At 44.4% G+C, this 21,309-nt stretch overlaps 1 protein-coding gene across 1 annotated transcript in view; it reads left to right on the forward strand.

Annotated features, from left to right (window-relative positions):
- Positions 1-1,434: 1,434 nt before the first annotated feature.
- MGAT4B (alpha-1,3-mannosyl-glycoprotein 4-beta-N-acetylglucosaminyltransferase B) overlaps positions 1,435-21,309 on the forward strand; it is a 337,495-nt gene continuing 317,620 nt past the window's right edge. Inside the window, exon 1 of the mRNA XM_075856199.1 lies at positions 1,435-1,864. Coding sequence (XP_075712314.1) covers positions 1,768-1,864 — 97 coding nt within the window. The 5' untranslated portion in view covers positions 1,435-1,767. The remainder of the gene's footprint in view (positions 1,865-21,309) is intronic.

Raw genomic sequence — 21,309 nt, forward strand, 5'->3', positions numbered from 1 at the left:
TGGCTATATGAAGTGACCCCCCTTCCCTCCAGTCTCTGACACTGTGTGAAGCAGCTTCATGCTGATAGGACAGCGTCAGAGGATGTGAGGTAGCTCCGCCTCAGGAGAATCGCTGGTATTGACACCCAATTGTTTAGTATAGCAGCATTTGCATATTTAGAAAAAAGCTCATAACTTTTAAAATAATAAACATTTTGGGACACAATTTTCACTAGCATTATCAGTGTGAAGGCCATTTTTTTAACGGCCATTTTCAGAACAATGAAGTTTTATGGGTGTATTCACACGGCCATTTTTTTTAACAGCCCGTGAATACCAGCCATCAAAAAATAGGCCATGTCCTATTTTTGGCTGTTTTCACGGCCAGACGGCTAACATAGAAGTCAATGGATCCGTTTTTACCAGACGTTTTTCAGGAATCAATCCTTGTAACAGCCGGTAAAAACTGATCCTGGCCGAGGACTGGCACACAGCGTTATATGGACAGTGAAGACAGGGCTTTCAACTATGGAGTCCCCAGCCAGGGCATCGCAAGATCTCTGGCCCATGACTCCTGTCTTGGGAAAGCCCTTGACGTCATTGTCCATAAAGCCCGTAGATAGCACCCACCCATGTAGATAGCACCCTCTGCAGATAACACCAACCCCCAGTAGATAGCATCCCCTGCCTGTAGATAGCAAACCCCATCCGTAGATAGCGCCACCGTAGCTCCCAGTAGGAGCGGAATCCCCAGTGGCGAGACCCCGCTCTGCACGGGGATTACGCTCCCGGAGAAGCCCCAGGCGTCACTATCCATGTATGGACAGCGATGCATGCATGAGCACACAGCGATCTTTGGCCGCACGACCTGTAGCGCGCCATGTAACCCTAACCTAAAGTGGGCAAAACGCTTCTCTCGCCTTTTGGGGTCCGTTCCATTTAAAGGGTACCGGTCTCACATAGCGGCGTTCAAATGTGGCCAAAACCACACCCACATGTGGAGGCGTATGGCTGCGTGATTTTTCTGGAAATACACGGCAAAATCACCTGGCCATTGGTCACAGGTGAACGTGGGTTCAGCTGCATGCAGACGCCGCTACGTGGGACTGTACCCTTTATGTATTATTTTCAAGTATTGCTTTAATGGATCAGTGTAAAAAGCGAAGGCAAATGTTCCTATAATGAATGAACTGACTCACTATAGTGCACTTTGGGCATCATCCAAAAACTATTGTAGCTAAAAAAATAGGAGCAGTTGCTTTCAGCAACCAATCAAATGTCTTTTTTCATGTTCTCATCTGCTAGGGAAAAATGAAAGCTGAGATTTGACCGGTTGCTACGGACACCTGCTCCACGTTTGTCTGACTGGTTTTCTATTGGTTGTTCTACCGTGTATGCTAATAAGCACGCTGTGGAAGTTCTCGTCAGTGCATGGTGTGGTAATACATTACAATCCGAGTGCTGTACACGGCGCTACACGAGGAACACCGCCGGCCGCTCAGAATTGTTGTTCAACAGGAGCCGTCACCGGAGCTGCATGACGTCACCGGGACGCGTTCCCGCGGCCGCCGCCCCCGTCAGGCGCGTCACTCGTGTAGCCGGGAGCGCGCATGAGTGCTGCGCTCTTGTGGCCGGCTGTGTCTCCTCTGTCAGTCTTCGCTCCCTGGAGCTGTGTGCTGCTACACACCGCGAATAGAGAGAGAGAGGGGTACACCGGACACCTTCCGACCCCCGACCCCCGGACATGCAGCCGCCCCCGCCCAGGCTGAGGAGCAGCAGGAGGAGGAGATGAGGCTCCGCAATGGCACTTTCTTGACTCTGCTCGCCTTCTGCTTCTGCATCTTTCTCTCCCTGTCCTGGTACACGGCATTCAGCGGGCAGAAAGGTAAGCCCCGGTCCCCAGGGACACCCCATGTTGAGATTCATTTCGCCAAGGTCACTATGGGGCTCCCATCATTCACGTACTGAAGACCTTGTATGCTTTGTGCTTGGCAGATCTGCCTAGTCGTGCTCTCTGGTATGAGTATTGGCAATGCCCAGCTGGTAATGGAGGCACCTCCTGGCATGTCACAAGGGTTATGGGTATGCCCAACTATTAATATCAGTAAAAATAAATGCCCAGCTGAAAGTGATGGCACGCTTGCCCCTAGTACTTGATAATAGTCATGAGCACACCCATTTGAGTATGCCCAGCTGGTAATAATGGCACCCCTGGCATGTCGTAATAGTACTACATATGCCCAAATGGTAGTGATGGGTGTGCGCAGATGGCTCCCTATAGTATATGGCACGAGTACTTGTACTTGGTAGTCCTCTGATCTATGAGAACAGCTGTATGTGCCCAGCTGGCAATGATGGTACACTTTTGCTTGTGGCAGACCTATTTTGTTTGTCTGGGGAATAACGTTGGCATGCCGCTGGCCAGAAATGGTGGGGGTGCTCCGGATGTCCCCCTGTAGTACAACAAGAGTACTGGCTATGACCAGGTGGGTATGATGGTATTCTTTGGCACATGATGGAAATACTTGGCATACAAAAATGTTCCTAATGGCACCCCTCTGACATGTAACTGGTACCATCTATGCTTCTGTTCACGATTATTTCTATCTGGCATGTGATGAGAGGACTTTGCCTAGATGGGCATGAAGACAACTCTTGTCAAATTACAGGAATGCTGGTCATACCCATGTGGCAGGAGTGCTCAGTATGTCTAGTTGGTATTGATGGCACCTACTTGGCATGTGACAGGAGTTTTGTTTTTGTCCAGCTGACAACTTTGAGCCTTCCGCTAGCAGGTGACCGGATTGTGGCGCATTGAGATTATGATGTTGGCACCAATGTCATGATTAATAGGAATGTTAAAGTGTATGCCAGCCTTTGAGTGACTTTGTAAATGTATTGCATTGCTTATCATGTACTGATGTCTGTAATGTAGGCCAGAGCAGCATTCACAGTTCTGCTAGTTGTCTTCAGTACGTTTTCATGGACCGACACTGCCTTCTATTATGTAGTAGTATACCCTACAACGGATTACTGTAGAACTTAGTGTAACGATGACTCTTCCCAGAATGCAAATCGCCATAGCAATCTCTGAGTCATTGAGTCAGCAAGGAATTTTTTGGAGATTTCCGCTCTGAAGGATGCAGAATTATGTATCTTGTACTAAGTTACTCACCAAGCTGTGAGATGATGTTCAAGGTGCACATACCTTTTAATATATCCTTATTTGAGTTGTGTATCTTTTTGGTTGTTATAGAGCGACACATCTATCTGACATTTTCCTGACGACCTGGTATTTGTGTATGGACACCCTGGCAACCTGCTCCACGATTGATAGGAATGCTGAGTTTATCTAAAGTGAGATGTTGGCTCAGTCTGGCATAATTGACAGCGTGTCATGTCGCACATCATGCTTCTCTTGGATGTGCCGGAGGAGATGTGCTCCACGACGTTGTTCTGCAGGTTGGCGTTAATAATCTGCCTGTTCATTTAATATATATAATCCGCCTGCCTCCTTCCTATATCCGGGTGGTGTGATAAAGAATGTTCCATCACTTGTTATACGCTGGTCTGATGTGTAAATATTCTTTTCTGTTTTTGGGATCTGAGTGAATTGAAGCTTTTGCTGCCGAGCGCTCCGTGGACTATTCATCTTGCAGAGCTTTGATCTGGGGTCATGCTTCGTTCCTTAAAAGCAGGTGCTTTTATTCTGGGGGCACACACCATGGAATAGGGTGAAATGCCGGTGGGGGGGATTAGAAGATCTGCTTTCTTGATGCAAGGTTTATTTTGTTTTTAAAAAAAATCGATACTATATGATAGAAGTCGTTGTCATGTGTCGAGTCTGGCTGCTCTTGTAGGCTCCTTGTCGCGCGTCAACGCTCTAGCAACAGTCTCTCATTCACCGATTGCAATATCTTTCCAGGATTTCACTACCTTCTCATCTTTACCTGTCGATGTGTTCTGCTGAAAAGTGCCAGAAAGCAGGTGGCCTCAGCCTGCCTTTATACAGGGACATTATAAATATCCTCTTTTTTTTATTTATGCCCCGTATAGTACAGGTTCCTTCTCCGATGCTAGGCTTTATTATAATACATGTGTTTTATTTTATAGGCACGCTGTGTTCCCGTATTATGTGTCTCGCTCCTTTTCTTGGTTGTGTTTTTTCTGATTTGTTATTATTGCTGTTGTAAAAATAATATGGGTTTTTGAATTTTTGTTGCTTCCAGATGAGCGGCTTTTGCAGCCCTGTTGGTAATGTTTTCTTACTGAGCAGACTCCAGCAAAAGAGTTTGGGTTCATTTACACCATTTGTTTCATTCTTGTTTACCAATGTATATAATATAAGGGAGGGCAAAACGCTTCTCTTGCCTTTTGGGGTCCATTCCTGTAAAGGAAATATCTCGAAACTATGTTGCGGTTTATACGATTACTTTACTATTTTTATACCTTCTAGGATGTTTAAAAAACATTTACATGAAGAAAATGAAAGTGATGGTCTTATAATGCGGGATCCTCCCACCGAAAATAATTGCTAGAGCTTTTGCTTGTGCGTGTCCCCTCAACCAGCAGGTTTCTTTGGAGTCACTTGTAGCTCTCGGACTCCTTGTAACGTGGTTCCCCAGGTATTTGCAGTTCCAGATCCTATTAAGCCTCTCTTAGCACCAGGGAGGGAAAAGCACTTCTAAAACTTGGTACCAAGTTGAAAAACCATAGAAGTGGCCGTTAAAGGGATCGTCACACCACATGATACAATCCTATTCTTATGGAAGCCAGAGCCATCCAGATGTTTCGCCTGCAGCAGCCAACAATATGGACACGGGTTATCTTCATAAGAGACCCCTTTGACACTAGGGTAAGAGCCATATTACTTGGCTCAACACAGTTTATTGCATTTGAAAGGGGCTTGTGAGCTACAAAAGGTTGGGGACATCTTCTTTGGTGAAATCGTAATGTTTAGGGGGTAACCCGGGTTATGAAAATTATTGTGTAAGGGCTGGAAATGTAAATAAATAATCAAAAAAACAATACTTACCCATTCGTGCCCCCGGCGATCCAGCGCTGATGCTCCGGACGTTCAGAGGGCTAAATGGTGATCAATCGTATTTCTGGCATGACTGCTGAGCTCTCTGATTGGCAGCAGCGGGTCACATGCAACGTGCATGTAAACAAATACCAGGAGTGCCGCCGGAGCGTCAGCGCTGGATCACCAGGGGCAAGGATAGGAAAGTACTGCTATTTTTGCTTATTTAATTTCCAGCCCTTACACGCAAAATATCAAAACCCGGATAACCCTTCATTGTATAGGAAATCATGAGAGGACACCACTTGGAATTAGTGATCATGCAATCCATTGATCACAGTGGGTGAAGGTGCAACATTGCCGCTCTTGACTTTATCAAATAGAGGGGGATTCTGAACCCAACACAAATGTCATAAGGGTTTTGAAGAATCATATTCACCGTTTCTCTGGATTTTTTTTTTTTTTGTACCTTTTCTATAAAGTGAAGATTCAACTCTTCATCTTACGTGTCCTGGTTCAGCACTTTTAGGTTATGTTCACACAGGGTGGATACGCTGCGTAAAAGCACACAGCATATCAGCCCTGAGCGCCGCAGGGAATTCCGGACCAAAAACCGCACCAAATTTTGGTGCAGTTTTTCGGCCGGAATGTCGGCTGCGGAAAACTGTACATAAAAAAAAAATGTTTCATTGTTGCGTAGCCATGGCGACGCATCCCTCTGACGGTTTATCCCATGTGACCGCGGCAGCTTGTTATTGGCTGCAGAGGTCACATGGGATGAAACGTCATCCCAGGAGGCCGGACTGGACGAAGAAGCACAGAACTCTGGGTAAGTATAAGATTTATTTATTTTGAGTTGCGATTTTTGTGACGGAATCGCACATTTTCCGCTGCAAAAATGGCAACATCTGCTATTTGTTGCAGGTTTTAACTCCCCATTTAATTTAATGGGGAAAACCTGCAACAAAAAAAGCAGTGAGTACACAAGTAAAATTGACATGCTGCAAATGAAAATTCAATTTCTGAGCGGTTTTTCCGCTAATCATTTACGCAGCGTGTGGACTAAACATCCCAGCATGGGCTTTACGTGATATTTAGCATGTACAAGGCAATGAGAGGGGAAGAGCATAGCCAGTGATTACTACCCCTTCCCTCCTCCTAGCACATTAGCACTTGTTGATGGTTTCCACTCTGTATGTTCAACCCCTGGATGGAAAAAAAAAATACTGCGTTTAGCAGACCGACCACTCAGAGTTGCCTGCCTATAAGAAATCCCAAATACCTCATTAGAAAACAACCGTAAATGTTAGAAAATTTTCTAGGTATTTCAATACTTGTTTGCCCACTCGCTGTGTGTGGAGATGTCTGTATTGGCAGGATTTTTCTGTATATCTGAGAATCTTCCTGTGATGGATGAGTCACTGTTAGCGTGAATGTTTTCAGCATAATTGTTGTCACTCTGACCTGTAATTTGTGTTCTGGCAGTATGCGATCTGTGTCCTAGTAACGTTTTATATTACTTTTGTATTGTCTTGTAATTGCTCATTGTGTTGTATACACGTGCTGTCTAGAATAGTGGATCACCTCTCCTTTTATACAGTATTTTTCCACATCGCTTTCGACAAATCGAGTTGTAGCTGTAAATCTGGGATGTCGAATGTGCTAATAAAGCAACACAAGGAGCGCTCCAACTATGGATTTTGAGATGATCTGGGACGTGGCCATACACCTTAGATAGCTGTCGACCAACAAGCTACCACCCTCCCATACACATGTATACTCGGCTCAGCTAAGCGTGCATGTGTACCTATGTGGGGAGGGGAAAAAAACACTTCCAGACACCCTTGACGTGACGGCTGCTTCTCTTCCATGAGAACAAACGATCAATGTTCAAACCCAACATGCCCGTGCCCAATCCTTCTTTCCCCCGACATCTGCCGGGATGTTGTCGGTACAGACCCATACACATCATTTGTAGTTTAATGTGTATAGGAAGCTTTGGGGATGGGGTTTGTTTACTCTCTATGTGTTTGTTCTGCATCAAGGGAGTACATTCTTGGAGGCAATATATGAAAATAAGCAGGGCGCAACACTTCGGCCTCCGTCACACACGCTTTTTTTATTTATTTTTTTCTTTCACCAACATTGTAATATGCATTTCAAAAATTACCATGAGTTTCAAGTGTTTTTATTGGTGTTTTTTATTTGGTGTAAATTTGGACAAGCATTTTTTTAAAGTCCTATAGTGAAGCATATGGGAAAAACACCAAAAAAGCACGTCGTACCTACTAGAGCATTCTACGTTTTGGAAAAAACAGCACTGTCGTTAACGCCACAAAGCAAAACGCTACGTTCGCTGGCTTTCTCCTATTTTACTATCGACTTCAAAGTTACATCTGGCCGCAGCGTTTTTAGGCAAGAAAACCCTCAACAATTTGCAAAAAATGACACCAAAAACGCAAGTACACGATGTGTGTGTGTGTAAATCCATCCTTCACTTTTGTCTCTGAAATCAACACCCGAGGGTGAAGGCTCGCACATCGACTGCAGCCGGATACTGCAATGCAATATTTATTGAGCCACACCTAGCCGCTTTAACAGACGTTTTAAGATAATGTTTCACTTGTAAAAACCACGCAGCCAAAACTGCGCTGATTTGTGGCAGTCCACACACTGGTGCAGTTTTTGCCACACATCAGCCGGTCTGCTTGGCTACACGGCATGGCCTCACCCAAATACTTATTACGTTACAAAGTGTTCACTTGAGTGAGCTGTTTTTGACGTATAAATACATGTACTCATGAAGGATCAGTACAGTTTGGTTACGGAACAGTTTCACTTTCGTTGAACAGGAATTTACCTGATAGCCTGGCACTGGGCGTGTTTGCATCTGGTGAAGATCTTTGTGGAGTCCCCAATGTAGACGTTGGTTCAGGCTTTGATGAAAAGGTGTTGGGGCTTTAGTGTCCACATATCAGCACTGTGTGTTTGTGCGCATTAAAATGTTGTTTTTTTAAAATGCACTTTGTTAAATGAAAAGTGGAATAAATTGTCACTCAGCTTTACATACTGGAAACTTGTCCTAGTGATACAGTAAAATGAGAGAACCGTCTCGCCAGTATCTTCTGCCCTTCCCATATGTTGAGAATGTAATATTAATGTAAGTGGGCAAACCTACCTAATGCCCTACTGTTCACTTCTTGGGTCCTGGGATGTAATAAAATATTGCTAGGAACCTGCAGGATATATAGGGCTGTAAGGACTCCATGTGGCCGCGGTACTAGTGCCATTCGACAGTGGAGTCACTATGGATGACATGTATAGTGTACATGCAACCACGGGCTACTGGCAGTAAGGGGTCGTGGTGAGATAGTTTTAAGATACCCCAAATTCAGGACATTCCCTTTTAAATTGTGTTGGTAAGATACATGATTTATGATTACAATGGGCGAAGGCAGTTTTAGGCCTCGTGCACACGATCGTAAGGGTATATAATGGCCAGAAATACGGATGCACATCCGTAGGCGTCCGCGATGTCGGAAGTGCCCACAGATTACTATGGGTGAGTCTGTGCCGCAATTGCGGACAAGAATAGGACATTTTCTATATTTTGCAGATCATTTACATGGCCAATAGAAATAAATGGGTTTGCAATTTTATCCGTAATTACCTGATCGTGTGCATTGGGGCTAAGATTTGAAGAAGTGTTGAATAAATGACTAATATGTAAATATTGCTTTCATTCCCTTTTTGAGTGAGTGTGTGTGTGTGTGTATATAATTTTTTTTGCGTTCGTTTGCTGCCACGGCCATTGTGTCTGAAAATGAACTGACAGACTGAAGTGTAGAGAATATAAAAACTTTATTACCTCGATTGACTTAAAGATCAAACTCACATTTTGTGCAAATAGCACTCTGCCTCTTGAATATGAGCCGTTCTTTAGCAGCGCAGTCATTACTTATCCTGCCGGTGGCGGTGTACCATGCAGATATTGATTTTGCTGTATGATTCATCTTTAAAAGGACACTCCGTCCAGGATGAAGTCACCATGTCTCCACTGATAGAGACTCTGTTGTCTGCTCTCTTGTCATTCCTAGAGTAAATGAAGAAGATGATGAGACTTATTCATGTCGTTCAAGAAATGTTGGATGATTCCTAATGGCTGCTCTCGTGGATATTGCTGGTTGATGTCTTCTGACATCTTCTAGGAGTCTGGACTCTGAGTTTAGAGCATTAGCATCTTCCTGAAGGATCCAATCATTGAAATAAAAAAAGTGTACATAAATGTTTTACCTAAGTTTTGTAGTTGTGCTATACAAATATCAAGAGGTTATCAAACTCAAGGATGTGAGGATCTCTAAGGCTAGGTTCACACCGCGTCTTTTGTCTTGGGGAAAGCTCCTGACTTCGGCATCTGTCACAACCTCCGTTTAACGCATAACAGTGACATTCATCATCAATAGACTAATATGGCTTTCGTCGAACTGATTGTGAGCTTTTTCATGACGTTTCCGTTAAACGGATGTCATTATAGCCTATGGGTGACGGACGCCACTTCTAGGCATCCATTTAATGCATCAGTCACCCATAGGCTATAATGGTGGTCGTTTAACAGAAACGTTATGAAAAGCTCACAATGTATCCATTAGATGCCTGTGACGGATGTCATTTGTTGGCATTTGTCACCCATATGCTAATATGGTATTCGTTTAACGGATATGGTTTTTAACAGGATACCACAGTATGGAATAGCGTTTCTATGCAATCTGCCCCGTTCGTTTTTCGGCTAACATACTAACGGATGAATAAATTGACAACTGGGCAGGCAAACCTAAGTCACTCAGTGACACCGCCCCCGCTGGATGGTGGAGACTGCCCAGGTGTCCATTTATTCGTCTATTAGCCATAGAAAGGAACGGAGGCGCGTAGAGATTAATAAACAAGGCTCTGGAATCAAGGTATGGCTGCAATTTATCTTTTTAGGGGACATGACCGGTCATTTTAAAGGAAACGTGTCATCAGAAAATGGCCTATTGTTTTTGTTAAACACATTTTTTTAAAAGAATTTTTGCTAATGATTTGTTTCTTTAAATTTAATAGGTCATTATCTATATTTAAAAAAAATAATCCGAAAATCTTTCAGTTTTCACTCTGGTCACTGAGCCTCAGAATAGACTGACCCTTCCTGTTCTGTAGAGATAATTTCTCAGCAGTTATCTCATTACCACTGGCAGGATTACAACGAAAGGATTTATATATATATTCCACCATGGACACCGCTTCCCTCCTCACCCTCTCTGCACAGGTCACAGATTATGCCTAGAAAACTCTCCCATAAAAGTCAATGGTGCCCTCCTGTTCACAGATTCCTTATGGTCCTTGTGGCTGCTGCATATATCTAGATGCTGTTCACAGCATCTCAGGCAAGATTGCTGCCCCAGTATCATATACAGAAAATAAAAAATAAATAAAAACAGATTAGAAAAAAATATTGTTTCACCATCTGAATTGAATTTAAAGAAAAAAAATATAGGTGATAAATTCCCTTTTTAACCCCTTCCCGACATCCGCCGTATATATACGGCGCACGCCGGGTGGGGGAATATGGAGCGGGCTCACGGGATGACACTGCTCCATAGAGCGAGTGTGTCGGCTCCCATTCAAGCGCGATCCCGTTTGTTTAACCCGTTAAATGCCGCGTTCAATAGCGAACGACCCCCCCCCCCCCCCGGCGAGATCGGGGGGAGCTGTTGGTTGGCATGGCTGCCTGGGGGCCTGACTAAGTCCCCCCAGGTCCGCCATCTTTGTACTCCTATGAAGCCCTGCCTCCAGCAGGGCTTCATAGGAGTCCGTCAGAATCGCGATATACTACAATATATTAGTATTGCAGTATATCGTGCAAGCGATCTAACGATCGCCGGTTAAAGTCCACTAGGGGGACAAGTAAAAAACAGTAAAATAAAGTTTTTTTTTAACAAATAAGAATAAAATATTAAAAGCTCAAAAAAAAAAAAACCTTTTCCCATTTTCCATCAAGCACAATGTAAAAAAAATAAAAAGCTAACATAACTGGCATCGATGCGTCCGTAAAAGTCTGAACTATTACAATATATCCTTATTTAGTCCGCACGGTGAGCGCCATGAAAAATTAAAAACATCAGAATTGCTGGTTTTTGGTCCCTTTTTCTCCCACAAAAAATGAAATAAAAAGTGATCAGAAAGTCTCACGTACCCCAAAATGGTACCAATATAAACTACAGCTCGCCCCGCAAAAAATAAGCCTCCACACGGCTAAATCGACAGAAAAATAAAAACTTTATGACTCTCAGAATGTGGCGACAAAACTAAAATTGTATTTTTAACAATCCAGTTTTTTCCTTGTAAAACATAAAGAAAACGATATAAATTTGATATCGCTGTAATCGTATCGACCCGCAGAATAAAGTTAACATGCCGTTTTTAATGTACGGTGAACGCCGTAAAAACAAAACCACCCAAAATTTTGAGGAATCGCTGTTTTTTTCCTATTCCACCCCACAAATATATTTTTTTTCTCGTTTCCCACTACATTATATGGTACAAAAAATGGTACTGTGAAAATCTACAACTCGTCCTGCAAAAAACAAGCCCTCATATGGCAATATTGATGGAAAAATAAAAGAGTTATGGCTTTTGGAAGGTGGGGAGGAAAAAACAAAAGTGAAAATCCGAAAAATGGCTGCGGAGGGAAGGGGTTAAAATGGTTACATGAGATGAGAATAAAAGGGGGTCTGTTTTTATTCCCCCCCCCCCCCCCAGGAACAGTGCCATTCTAGTCTATGGGTTGTGTCTGGTATTGCAGCATTCAGATGAATGGGGCGCTGCAGTAATAAACCACGATTTAACCTCTATAGGGTCACAATTGGGAAGGGGGCAGACCCCTTTTTCTTTTTTTTAATAAACAGATTTTTATTGATCCAGTATACATCTAATCTTTACATACAGCAATGAAACATTGCAAACAAAGCATTGGGATAAGGATCACATTTTTTACAGAAAAACAAAAAAAGAAACATACAAACAAAAACAATACTCCGGATCCAGACCCGACAAATTGACCACATATTCGACTAAGGTAATCAATCATAAGAGTATGTCGGAGTAAGTAGAGTCAGTCCATTGATCCCATAAGGAAGTACGAGCGTAGGACCCTTGAATAGAGGCTAAAGCGCGTTCCATAACACAATTATTGTTAACATATAACATCACTTCACTCATACTAGGCACTTTTGTAGATTTCCAGTATTTTGCAATCAATATTTTTGCAGACAGCAATACATGAAAAAGTACGTTTCTGACACCCGGAGAGAAATCCACCAATCCCACATGCAGTAGGGCTAGAGCAGGGGCGAGCTGAATGTCAACCCCTAAAAGAGATCGTAAGAAATGTTCTACTTGCTGCCAAAAGCTGGACAATACTGTACACTCCCAAAAAATATGGAGGATGGTACCCTTAGAAGTGAGGCACCTCCAGCACCTATCTGATGATGTTGGATATATTCGCGACAAACGACTAGGAGTGTAATACCACCTATACATTATTTTCCTAGACGCTTCCAAATGTGTAGCGCACTTAGAGAGAGAGCAAGCTAGATTGAAAGTGGCTTCCCAATCCTGCGTACTTATAGGGATTCCCAGATCTCTCTCCCAATGCCCCAGACAAGGAAATTCCTCCCGAAGCAAACCCTCACACAATACCTTATACATTTTTGATATCCCTTTGCATGTTTTATCCAGATTAGTGAATAACAATTCAAAAGGCGTTTTAGGGGAATCAATCAGAGGAGGCAATGTACTCAACAAGTGACGTATTCTAAGGAATTTATAGCAGTCCCTACGGGGTATGTTTTACTTCAGACATATATCATTAAATGACCCATTTTTCTAATCTCAGAAATCTGAAGTAAAAAATTTTCTGATGGTCAAATTACAAATTCTGTTCAGCCCAATTTTTGGTTATGTCTGTTACTAGGAATGCTAGATGACAACCAGAGGGACAGGAGAGTAGTGGTTCACCCAGCTTTCCTAGAATCCTGCACGTCAAGCCTGCCTAGTTATGCAGGGAGAAGGGACTATAGCACTGCACGGGTATCTTCCCAGTCCCCTATGTGGAAATATATGTGGAGAGAGTTGATGACTGATGAAGTGCAGTAAATGGTGGTGTAGTTTGCAGTTTTGTAATGGCACGTGGAATGTAACGCTTGTAATTGTACGGATGGTGCTGACATTTGTTTTTATCATTGTTATCCCAGATGAATGTGCTGGAGCGTATCCTGTGGTGGAATTGGCAGAGTTTATTGCTAGTGAACACCAAATAGTAACAACTTAAAATCTTTATCTCACCTGCGCCTCTAAAAATATCCTGTTCGCACGCTACCGGCTTTGTTTTTGCAACATAAAGATTGAATTGTCATTGAAATATTTTTCCCCATGTTTCCTTTTGTTAATGTTTCACTTTGTTGCTTTAAAACTGCATTAGTCATCTTTGTCCTAATAAATAGTTACCTACTAGCTGTATGATATTATCTGACCTGAATTTTTTTTCTATGATGGAACGAACATTAGGGCCTTAAGCACGCGGCCGTGCCCGTAATCACTGCCCGTGGTTGCGGGCCATGGACTGCCATCCAGATTTTCGGCCCGTGTTCCCCTGCCCGTGTGCATGGGGCCCAGTGGCGTAACTACCGCGGTAGCAGCAGTAGCGGCTGCTACGGGGCCCGGGGCTTGAGGGGGCCCGGTGGCGCCGCTAGCAGCCGTTATGGCTACTACAGCGGTAGCGTCGCTACTGTGGGGCCCGCGACGCCGAGCCTTACACAGGCCATCTCATGCCTGTAGGTGACGCTAGCACCGGAAGGGGCCCCAGTGCTAGCGGCAGCCAAATACATGTATTAGCACTGAATGGCCGGGCATGTTCCGTGCCTGACCATCCAGTGCCTTACAATGACACTGATTGGCTAGCGGCGCGATGACATCATCGCGCCGCTTCCATGCTTGGAAGGTGCTGATTGGCGGGGCAAGTCATTCTGCCCCGCCAATCGGCGTCATTGGAGGACGCTCGTTCAACTCCTGCAGACATGCTCAGAAGAGAGCATGTCTGCATCGCCAGTGAACAGCGTGGGAACCGGAGAATGTGAGTATGTCAAGTTTTTGTTTTTTTCCCCTCATAAAAATGTGAATGGCATTATCTATAGTGGGGGGGGGTCATCTTTATGTGGGCTATTATATATAGGGGGTCTATATGTGGGGCAGTAGCTACAGGGGGGTCTATATGTGGGGCAGTAGCTACAGGGGGGTCTATATGTGGGGCAGTAGCTACAGGGGGGGTCTATATGTGGGGCAGTAGCTACAGGGGGGGTCTATATGTGGGGCAGTAGCTACAGGGGGGTCTATATGTGGGGCAGTAGCTACAGGGGGGGTCTATATGTGGGGGTGTGGGCCATTATATACAGGGGGCTCTATATGTGGGCCACTATATACAGGGGGGTCTATATGTGGGACACTATATACAGGGGTGGGTTACCTGTGGGGCACTAGCAACAGGGTGGCTATATGTAGTGCACAGTCTACAGGGGTGGGCTATATGTGGGACACTATATACAGGGGGAGCTATATGTGAGACACTATATACAGAGGTGGGCTTTACGTGGAGCACTAACTATAGGGGAAGCTATATGTAGGGCAGCACCGTGGCTCAGTGGTTAGCACTATTGCCTTGCAGCTCTGGAGTCCATATGTGGGCACTATCTATAGGGGCTTCTATGTAGGTCACTATCTACAGGGGCCACGTTGTGTGTTTGTGACAGTTATATTTAGATGTGTTGAGAATTTTAACTTTGTTTACAGGTGCAGAAATGTTTTAAAAGTGAGAAGCTGAAGACATCTAAACGGAAAACTGCAGAAATGGGTCATGGCCGGGAGAAATCCATCATAGAGGTCTGGACCGGAGGGAGAAGAAAAGAACTAGAATCTGAGACGTCACCGGTGAGTCACTTAATGTAAATGTTTATTCTGCCTCTAATCAGTATTGTAGTCACTGTATGATCTGCAGCGATATGATGGTGATAGGATTTTTTTTGTGAAACCGCATCTCCCAGCATATCCTTACCATTGTTCCGGCCATGCAGGGAGCTGTAGTTTTACGCCGTACAAACTTATACGCAGTGGCGTAACTACCGCTATAGCAGCCGTAGCGACTTCTACAGGGCCTGCAGCATGAGGGGGCCCGTGCCACCCGCCGGCACGGCCCCCTCCCATGGCCGCAGGCTCCGCTAGCAGCCGCTATGGCTGCTACAGCGCGACGCCACTGAAGGGGTTGTTCCTACATAAGACATGTATCCCCTAACCACAGGATAGGGGATACATGTGTGATCGCTGGCAGCGATGAGGAGAACGGGGGACCGAAAGTCCCCCCTAAGTTCTCCATGACAAACCTCGGACTTCCGGGGTCTGTGTCGGCAGCTCCGTAGAAATGAATGGAGCGCCGGTCGCGCTTGTGCGCATGCGTGACTAGCGCTCCTTTCATTTTTATTGAACTGCGCAGACGCCGGAAGTCCGAGGTTAGTCATGGAGAACTTCGGGGGACTTTCGGTCCCCCGTTCTCCTTATCGCTGCCAGTGATCACACATGTATCCCCTATCCTGTGGATAGGGGATGCATGTCTTTTGTAGGACAAACTATAGGACGTTTTTTTTTGGGGGGGGGCTATATAGCGTTATCTACAGGGGGGTCTGTATGGCGTTATCTACAGGGGGGCTGTATGGCGTTATCTGCAGGGGCTGTGTATGGTGCTATCTATAGGGGGGCGCTGTGTGGTGGAATCTATAGGGAGGCACTATCTACAAGGGGGGGGGTGTTGTGTGATACCCAGCAGAGGGGGGGCCCCAGTCAAAAGTTTGCTATGGGGCCCAGTCTTTCCTAGTTACGCCCCTGATGGGGCCTAAGGGCTCATGCAAAGCCACGTGCACGGACACTGTATGGTGGCACATGGAGTTCCTGATGGGCCGTATTATTTACCCGTAGGCACTCCGTGTGCTTCCATATGGTGCCTCAGTAAGGCACCATAATAATGCCTTGAAGCAATGCGTCTAGTTGAGAATTTATCTGTAATAATGAATGTGATGGAAAATTCCACTATTTCTTGAATAGACACTAACTTTTTAAGCAGCTAATCTAATAGTATACCTTCTATAGAACAACTTTGTAGTTTACTTACTGTTAAAATTCTGTTTTATCCATGTAAATTCTGTATGATGTTACTGCCACTAGGTGTCTCCCTGTAATCTGCTCTCCACCCCCTGTTGTCAAGCAAAATCCGACCCTGGTTACGGTTGGACTGAAGAAGGTGGGGTTGTCTTTTAACTGTCTGTCCATACAAGTCTATGGAGAAGGAAGCAGAGAGAGAGACACACACACACACAGACATGCTGCCCATAGAAGCTTATGGAGAGAACAGGGTGGAATAGGAGCAGAGTGTAAGAGACGCAGGCTGCTGGTAATATTTCTTTGTCATCCCAGTGCTGGATTCTCAGCTACACTCATCATTACAGCTGTATAATCTCCATGCTGCTGCAGCTTCTATATATTTGATCGAGATAAGAGCAGGATTCTCCTCTTCTAGGTGCGCAGTGTATAGAAGACATGATAGCAGTTAGGCTCTGCACACTAGCTCAGAGACAACTGAGAATTGGAGAATGCCTGTTGAGGGGAAAACTGCTTAATGATGTAATTTATAATGGCCAGAAATACTGTTGTTCCTCATGTACACACATGTGACTTAAATGTAAGCGGTGAGAAAAAGCCTAAATATACAGCCATGTGCATGTGCCCTAATACTTATATTAGAGTATATTCAGATGGTGTTCAAGTAGCGGGAGCTTACACCAAAACTATGGCGTTTTTGCACAACTGCTGCTTTTTGCCGCATTTTTTAGGTAATTGAGGTAATATACCGCAATTTGAATGCGCCATCTTAATAATATACCCCCAACTTAGGACTCATGCAGACGACCATTTTTACTGTCAGTACATACGATCCACATCCGTAGCCATCCGCGAGTCCGTGCCACAATTGTGGACAAGAATAGGACTTGTTCTTTATTTTGCTGATCACTTCTATGGCCCGGACACACATCCGTAAATCTACTGTGGCCTATAGAAGTTAATGGGCCCGCAATTTTATCTGAAATTACGGATGAAAACTACGGTCGTGTGCACGGGGCCTTAGTCTTAGGCCTTAGTCTTAGGCCTTGTGCACACTGCCGTATTACAGAGCGGTCTTCTAATAGAAATGTACAGAGGGATTTCCATTGGTTTCTGACTGTTTTTTCCTGACTGTTGACCAAATTGATCCGATAGATCAATTGAAAATATTTTTAACTACCATGTTGAATTTTTTGACTGGGTGTCAGCTGTGAAATGTCATTTATATTACGAACAGCTGATCGCACATTATAACGGAGCAGCGATGGGTGTTTCATTTTTGTATCTGACTTTTTTTTACTCGGTCGCTAATGGTGGATATTTCTGTAATTCTACCGACAAAAACCCTGTTGGTAGTCGGATCTGTCAGCCATATGATAGATGCTTCTCCGTCATGTCTGTGGTCGGCTGTAGACAGCAGCTGCTAAGCAACAGGCTCTTAAAAGGGTTTGTCTGATTTGGACAAGACTTCGTATTCTGGGTTTTCTGAAGACAGGCAGATCGTGGGGGATCCACCTGATCTCCCCCCCCCCCCCCCACAATTTCAGGGGAATCTTTGTGATTGATCATTTTCTTTCTCTGACAGAATAATCTGCAGAAAATACAAAAAAAAAAATTCATTTTTTTTTTGGGGGGAAAGCAATACAAATTAATGTTCGGAATTTCTGATGCTAGCTATGGGTATTCTCCGATCACCTTGTAGATTTTATATCCTGTGTCCTTGTGTTCCCTGTTGTTTTTTATTAACAGCCTCCGCTGAACAGAATGTCGATTATCCTCAGCCCGGCAGCTGGAGATGGTTGTGGTGGAGGGAGCGCAGTGACCTGTCCGCTCATGTGATTATGAGAGCAGAGCGGCATGTGATGGGGGCAGCGTGACAGAATGAAGGTGGGAAGCAAGATGTTAGTGACTGAGTCAGCGGAAGGAGCTCAGCAGCACAGAGGAGTGATGTATATTATTTGTAAGGCTCTGTTCACATCTCGGTTTTGCCCTACGTTTGGCCAAATGTATCCTTAGGGCCTCATACCGTGGGCCGGTATATGTCAGCATACTTTTTTTTTTCTTTAAAGGAAACGTATTCTTTAGGGACTACACTGGGCTGGTATACATTGGCATACTTTTAGTGTAGTCTGCTGTACAGAGGCATACAGTAAACAAAAACACGTATATAAAGCACCTGACGTATACATTTGTGTACAATGGGGCTGAATGGGTGCCTTTGCAGTGGCCTATGTCACAAACTTCTGTGGAAAGTATTGGTCGGGAAATACAACCAGAAGAGAAAAAAAACGAAGTGTGAACAGAGCCTCAGTTGTGCTTATATCAATTACTGTGCAGTTCTGTTTATTAACGCACACCCATGAAAAATAGAGCCCTGACCTCTTGGCATAGGGGTACAGAAGAACATGTTGTAAAGACCAGTTTACAAGCACAGATTATTCTAATTATTTAGGCCCGATGTAAAAGCACAAAACGCTAAAGTATGAAAATTTGCCCATTGTTTGTTTAAAAAAAAAAAAAGAGCCACATTATTCCTTATCCTGTAAAAGTATCATACTTTTGTGAAGAGATCCAGATATACATTGCATTATGGCACCTTGGCCTGGACCCCGTTGGATCTCCAGCTTCCATATCGACTATTGATGGGATACAAGGAATTTTTCTTTCTAAAGTGAAACTGTCACTTGGTTTAGAGCCAATAAACCCAGCAGCGTGCCACTGGGGTGTAGTGTTTCAAACCTGCCGATATAAAAACTGGCCGTTTCAGGGATAGTTCGTAAAGTATCGTACAATTTACGCAGATGAGCATAGCCGCGGCATCGGGAGCATGCGCATTGCGAACATGAATCAGGAGACTGTACACTGCGCGTGCACAGTGAAGCGACGAGTGCCGTCTTTGGTTTCATGTGCTCAATGCGCTTGCGTCTGTTGCCGCCGAACTCCTTACCTTAAGTTTTCATTTGCTCTACTAACTATTCCTGAAATGGCGGTTTCTTAATGTGGGCAGGTTTGGAGCACTAAACCCCAGCTGGATAACTACATACTGGTGGCTTAGTGTCTCCAAACATAATGACTGGTTCCCTTTCAGGCTACGTTCACACAGGGTGGATACTCTGCGTAAAGGTAAACAGCGTATGCACAATCCATATTGTGGTGCAGTGTTTCGACCGGATTGTTCGCTGCGGAAAACTGCACCTAGAAAAAAAAAATATTGTACTTACGTAGCATGGCGACGTGTCCCTCCGCCGTCCTCCTGCCCCGGTTTCCTGGGATGACGTTTCATCCCATGTGACCGCTGCAGTAGTAAAACGTCATTCCCAGTAGGCCGGCCTGGACGAAGAAAAACAGAATGCTGGGTAAGTATAACATTTTATTTATTTTTAGTTGCGTTTTTTTTGCGGCTGAATAGCTTCTTTTCCACCGCAAAAACCGCAACATCTGCTTTTTGTTGAGTATTTTACCTCCCCATTGAATTCAATGGGGAAACCTGCAACAAATAAGCCGCCATTACGCAAATATATATATGCGGTGCGTTTTTTTTACAAGCGTTTATTTCTGCTGTGGATGAGATATGTTCAAATCTCATCCACTCTGCTTCTACTGTATTATTATGCTGCGGATTTTCCGCGACGATATGCGCTGCTGAAAATCGGCGGTATTTTTATGCTACGTGTGAATTGACCCTAAGGCCTTATTTACACGAACATGTGCGTTTCGCGCGCGCAAAAAACGCTGCGTTTTTGCGCGTTGAAGTTCCGTGTGGCATCAGTGTTTGGTGCGCGTATGGCATCGTTATGACACGTGGTTTTGATGTTTAGAAGGAGGTAGTTTTATTATTCCTTTCATTTCTTCAACAACTGTAGCGCGAATCACGCGCGGCACACGGAAGTGCGTCCATGCGCGGTTTTCACACACACCCATTGACTTCAATGGGTGCGTGATGCGTGAAAAACGCTAAAGTATAAGACATGCTGAGTTTCACGCAGCAGACGCGCTGCGTGGAAAACACGGAATGTCTGAACGGCCCCATTGACTCGCATAGGTCCGTGCGACGTGCGTGATTTTCACTCGAGTGAACTACGCTCGTGTAAATAAGGCCTTAGTATGTTAAATTAAAAACTGATTTAAAGCACCACTGTAATGCGTTTATCCCTTTTGGAGCATATTCTAGACACTCGGTGGATGCTGAGATCTCCCCCTGTACAGCTCTCAGAACCACCGGCTGGGGCGGCTGTATACTTTGCCTTTCATCCAACTGAAAAGGACATTTGGAAGAGGCATTGTGAGAGCTCTATATGTCAGCTACTTGTACACAGTCAGTATGGCTGAACACTCCCTGTGATGCTGATTCCCTGGAGGGCAGCTGGTAGACCGACAGATGCCATCCAGGTTATACAGCCCCTCCAAACTCTGGGTCTGAGAGCTTTGTAGAGATCTTCACACCCACTAGTTGAACCCTTTATGCTCACCTTATAGCTATTTGAGCAAATCTTACAATGGTACAGAGGCCCTTTAAACAAAACATGAGGGAGAATTGGCTTACAGGCTCCCTCTTCTCCCTCCTTCACTCAGAACTTGAAGCTGATTTTTGAGTGGCCTATGAGATCAGTAGGGGGGGAAAGGATGTTCTATCCCCAAAAATATTTACTTATCTTTTTCTAGATTGTGACAGTTCGGGGGTCCCCACTGATGTCATGTCACTTCTAAGTAGGGGGAGAATGGGGATGATCGCATTGTGATGGGGATGTGAGAGCAGAAGAACTGCTGGAGCACAGGTAAAAAAAAAAAAGGTTATTGGTCTATGCCTGCTAGGCCCGTGTCTGGCCTGTTGTTTTCTTGCCACTATGTGGGCTGTGTATACTTTTTTGGTATACGGTTTTCAGTGGTGTCAAAACTCAATCAAAATTGAAAGTTAAAAAAACCATTCTTTATTTGTCTGATTTGGTCAATTTCATTTGTGATTTCTGCTGAGATTGTGTGTTATCCGCTAAGTCTACATGGTAAAAGGGGTGGTAGGCGATTACAGGTAGATAGTGATTACATTCTGGCATTTCCACTGTGGTGAACTT

The sequence above is a fragment of the Rhinoderma darwinii genome, chromosome 3, assembly GCF_050947455.1.
Source record: "Rhinoderma darwinii isolate aRhiDar2 chromosome 3, aRhiDar2.hap1, whole genome shotgun sequence".
In the NCBI taxonomy this organism is placed as follows: domain Eukaryota; kingdom Metazoa; phylum Chordata; class Amphibia; order Anura; family Rhinodermatidae; genus Rhinoderma; species Rhinoderma darwinii.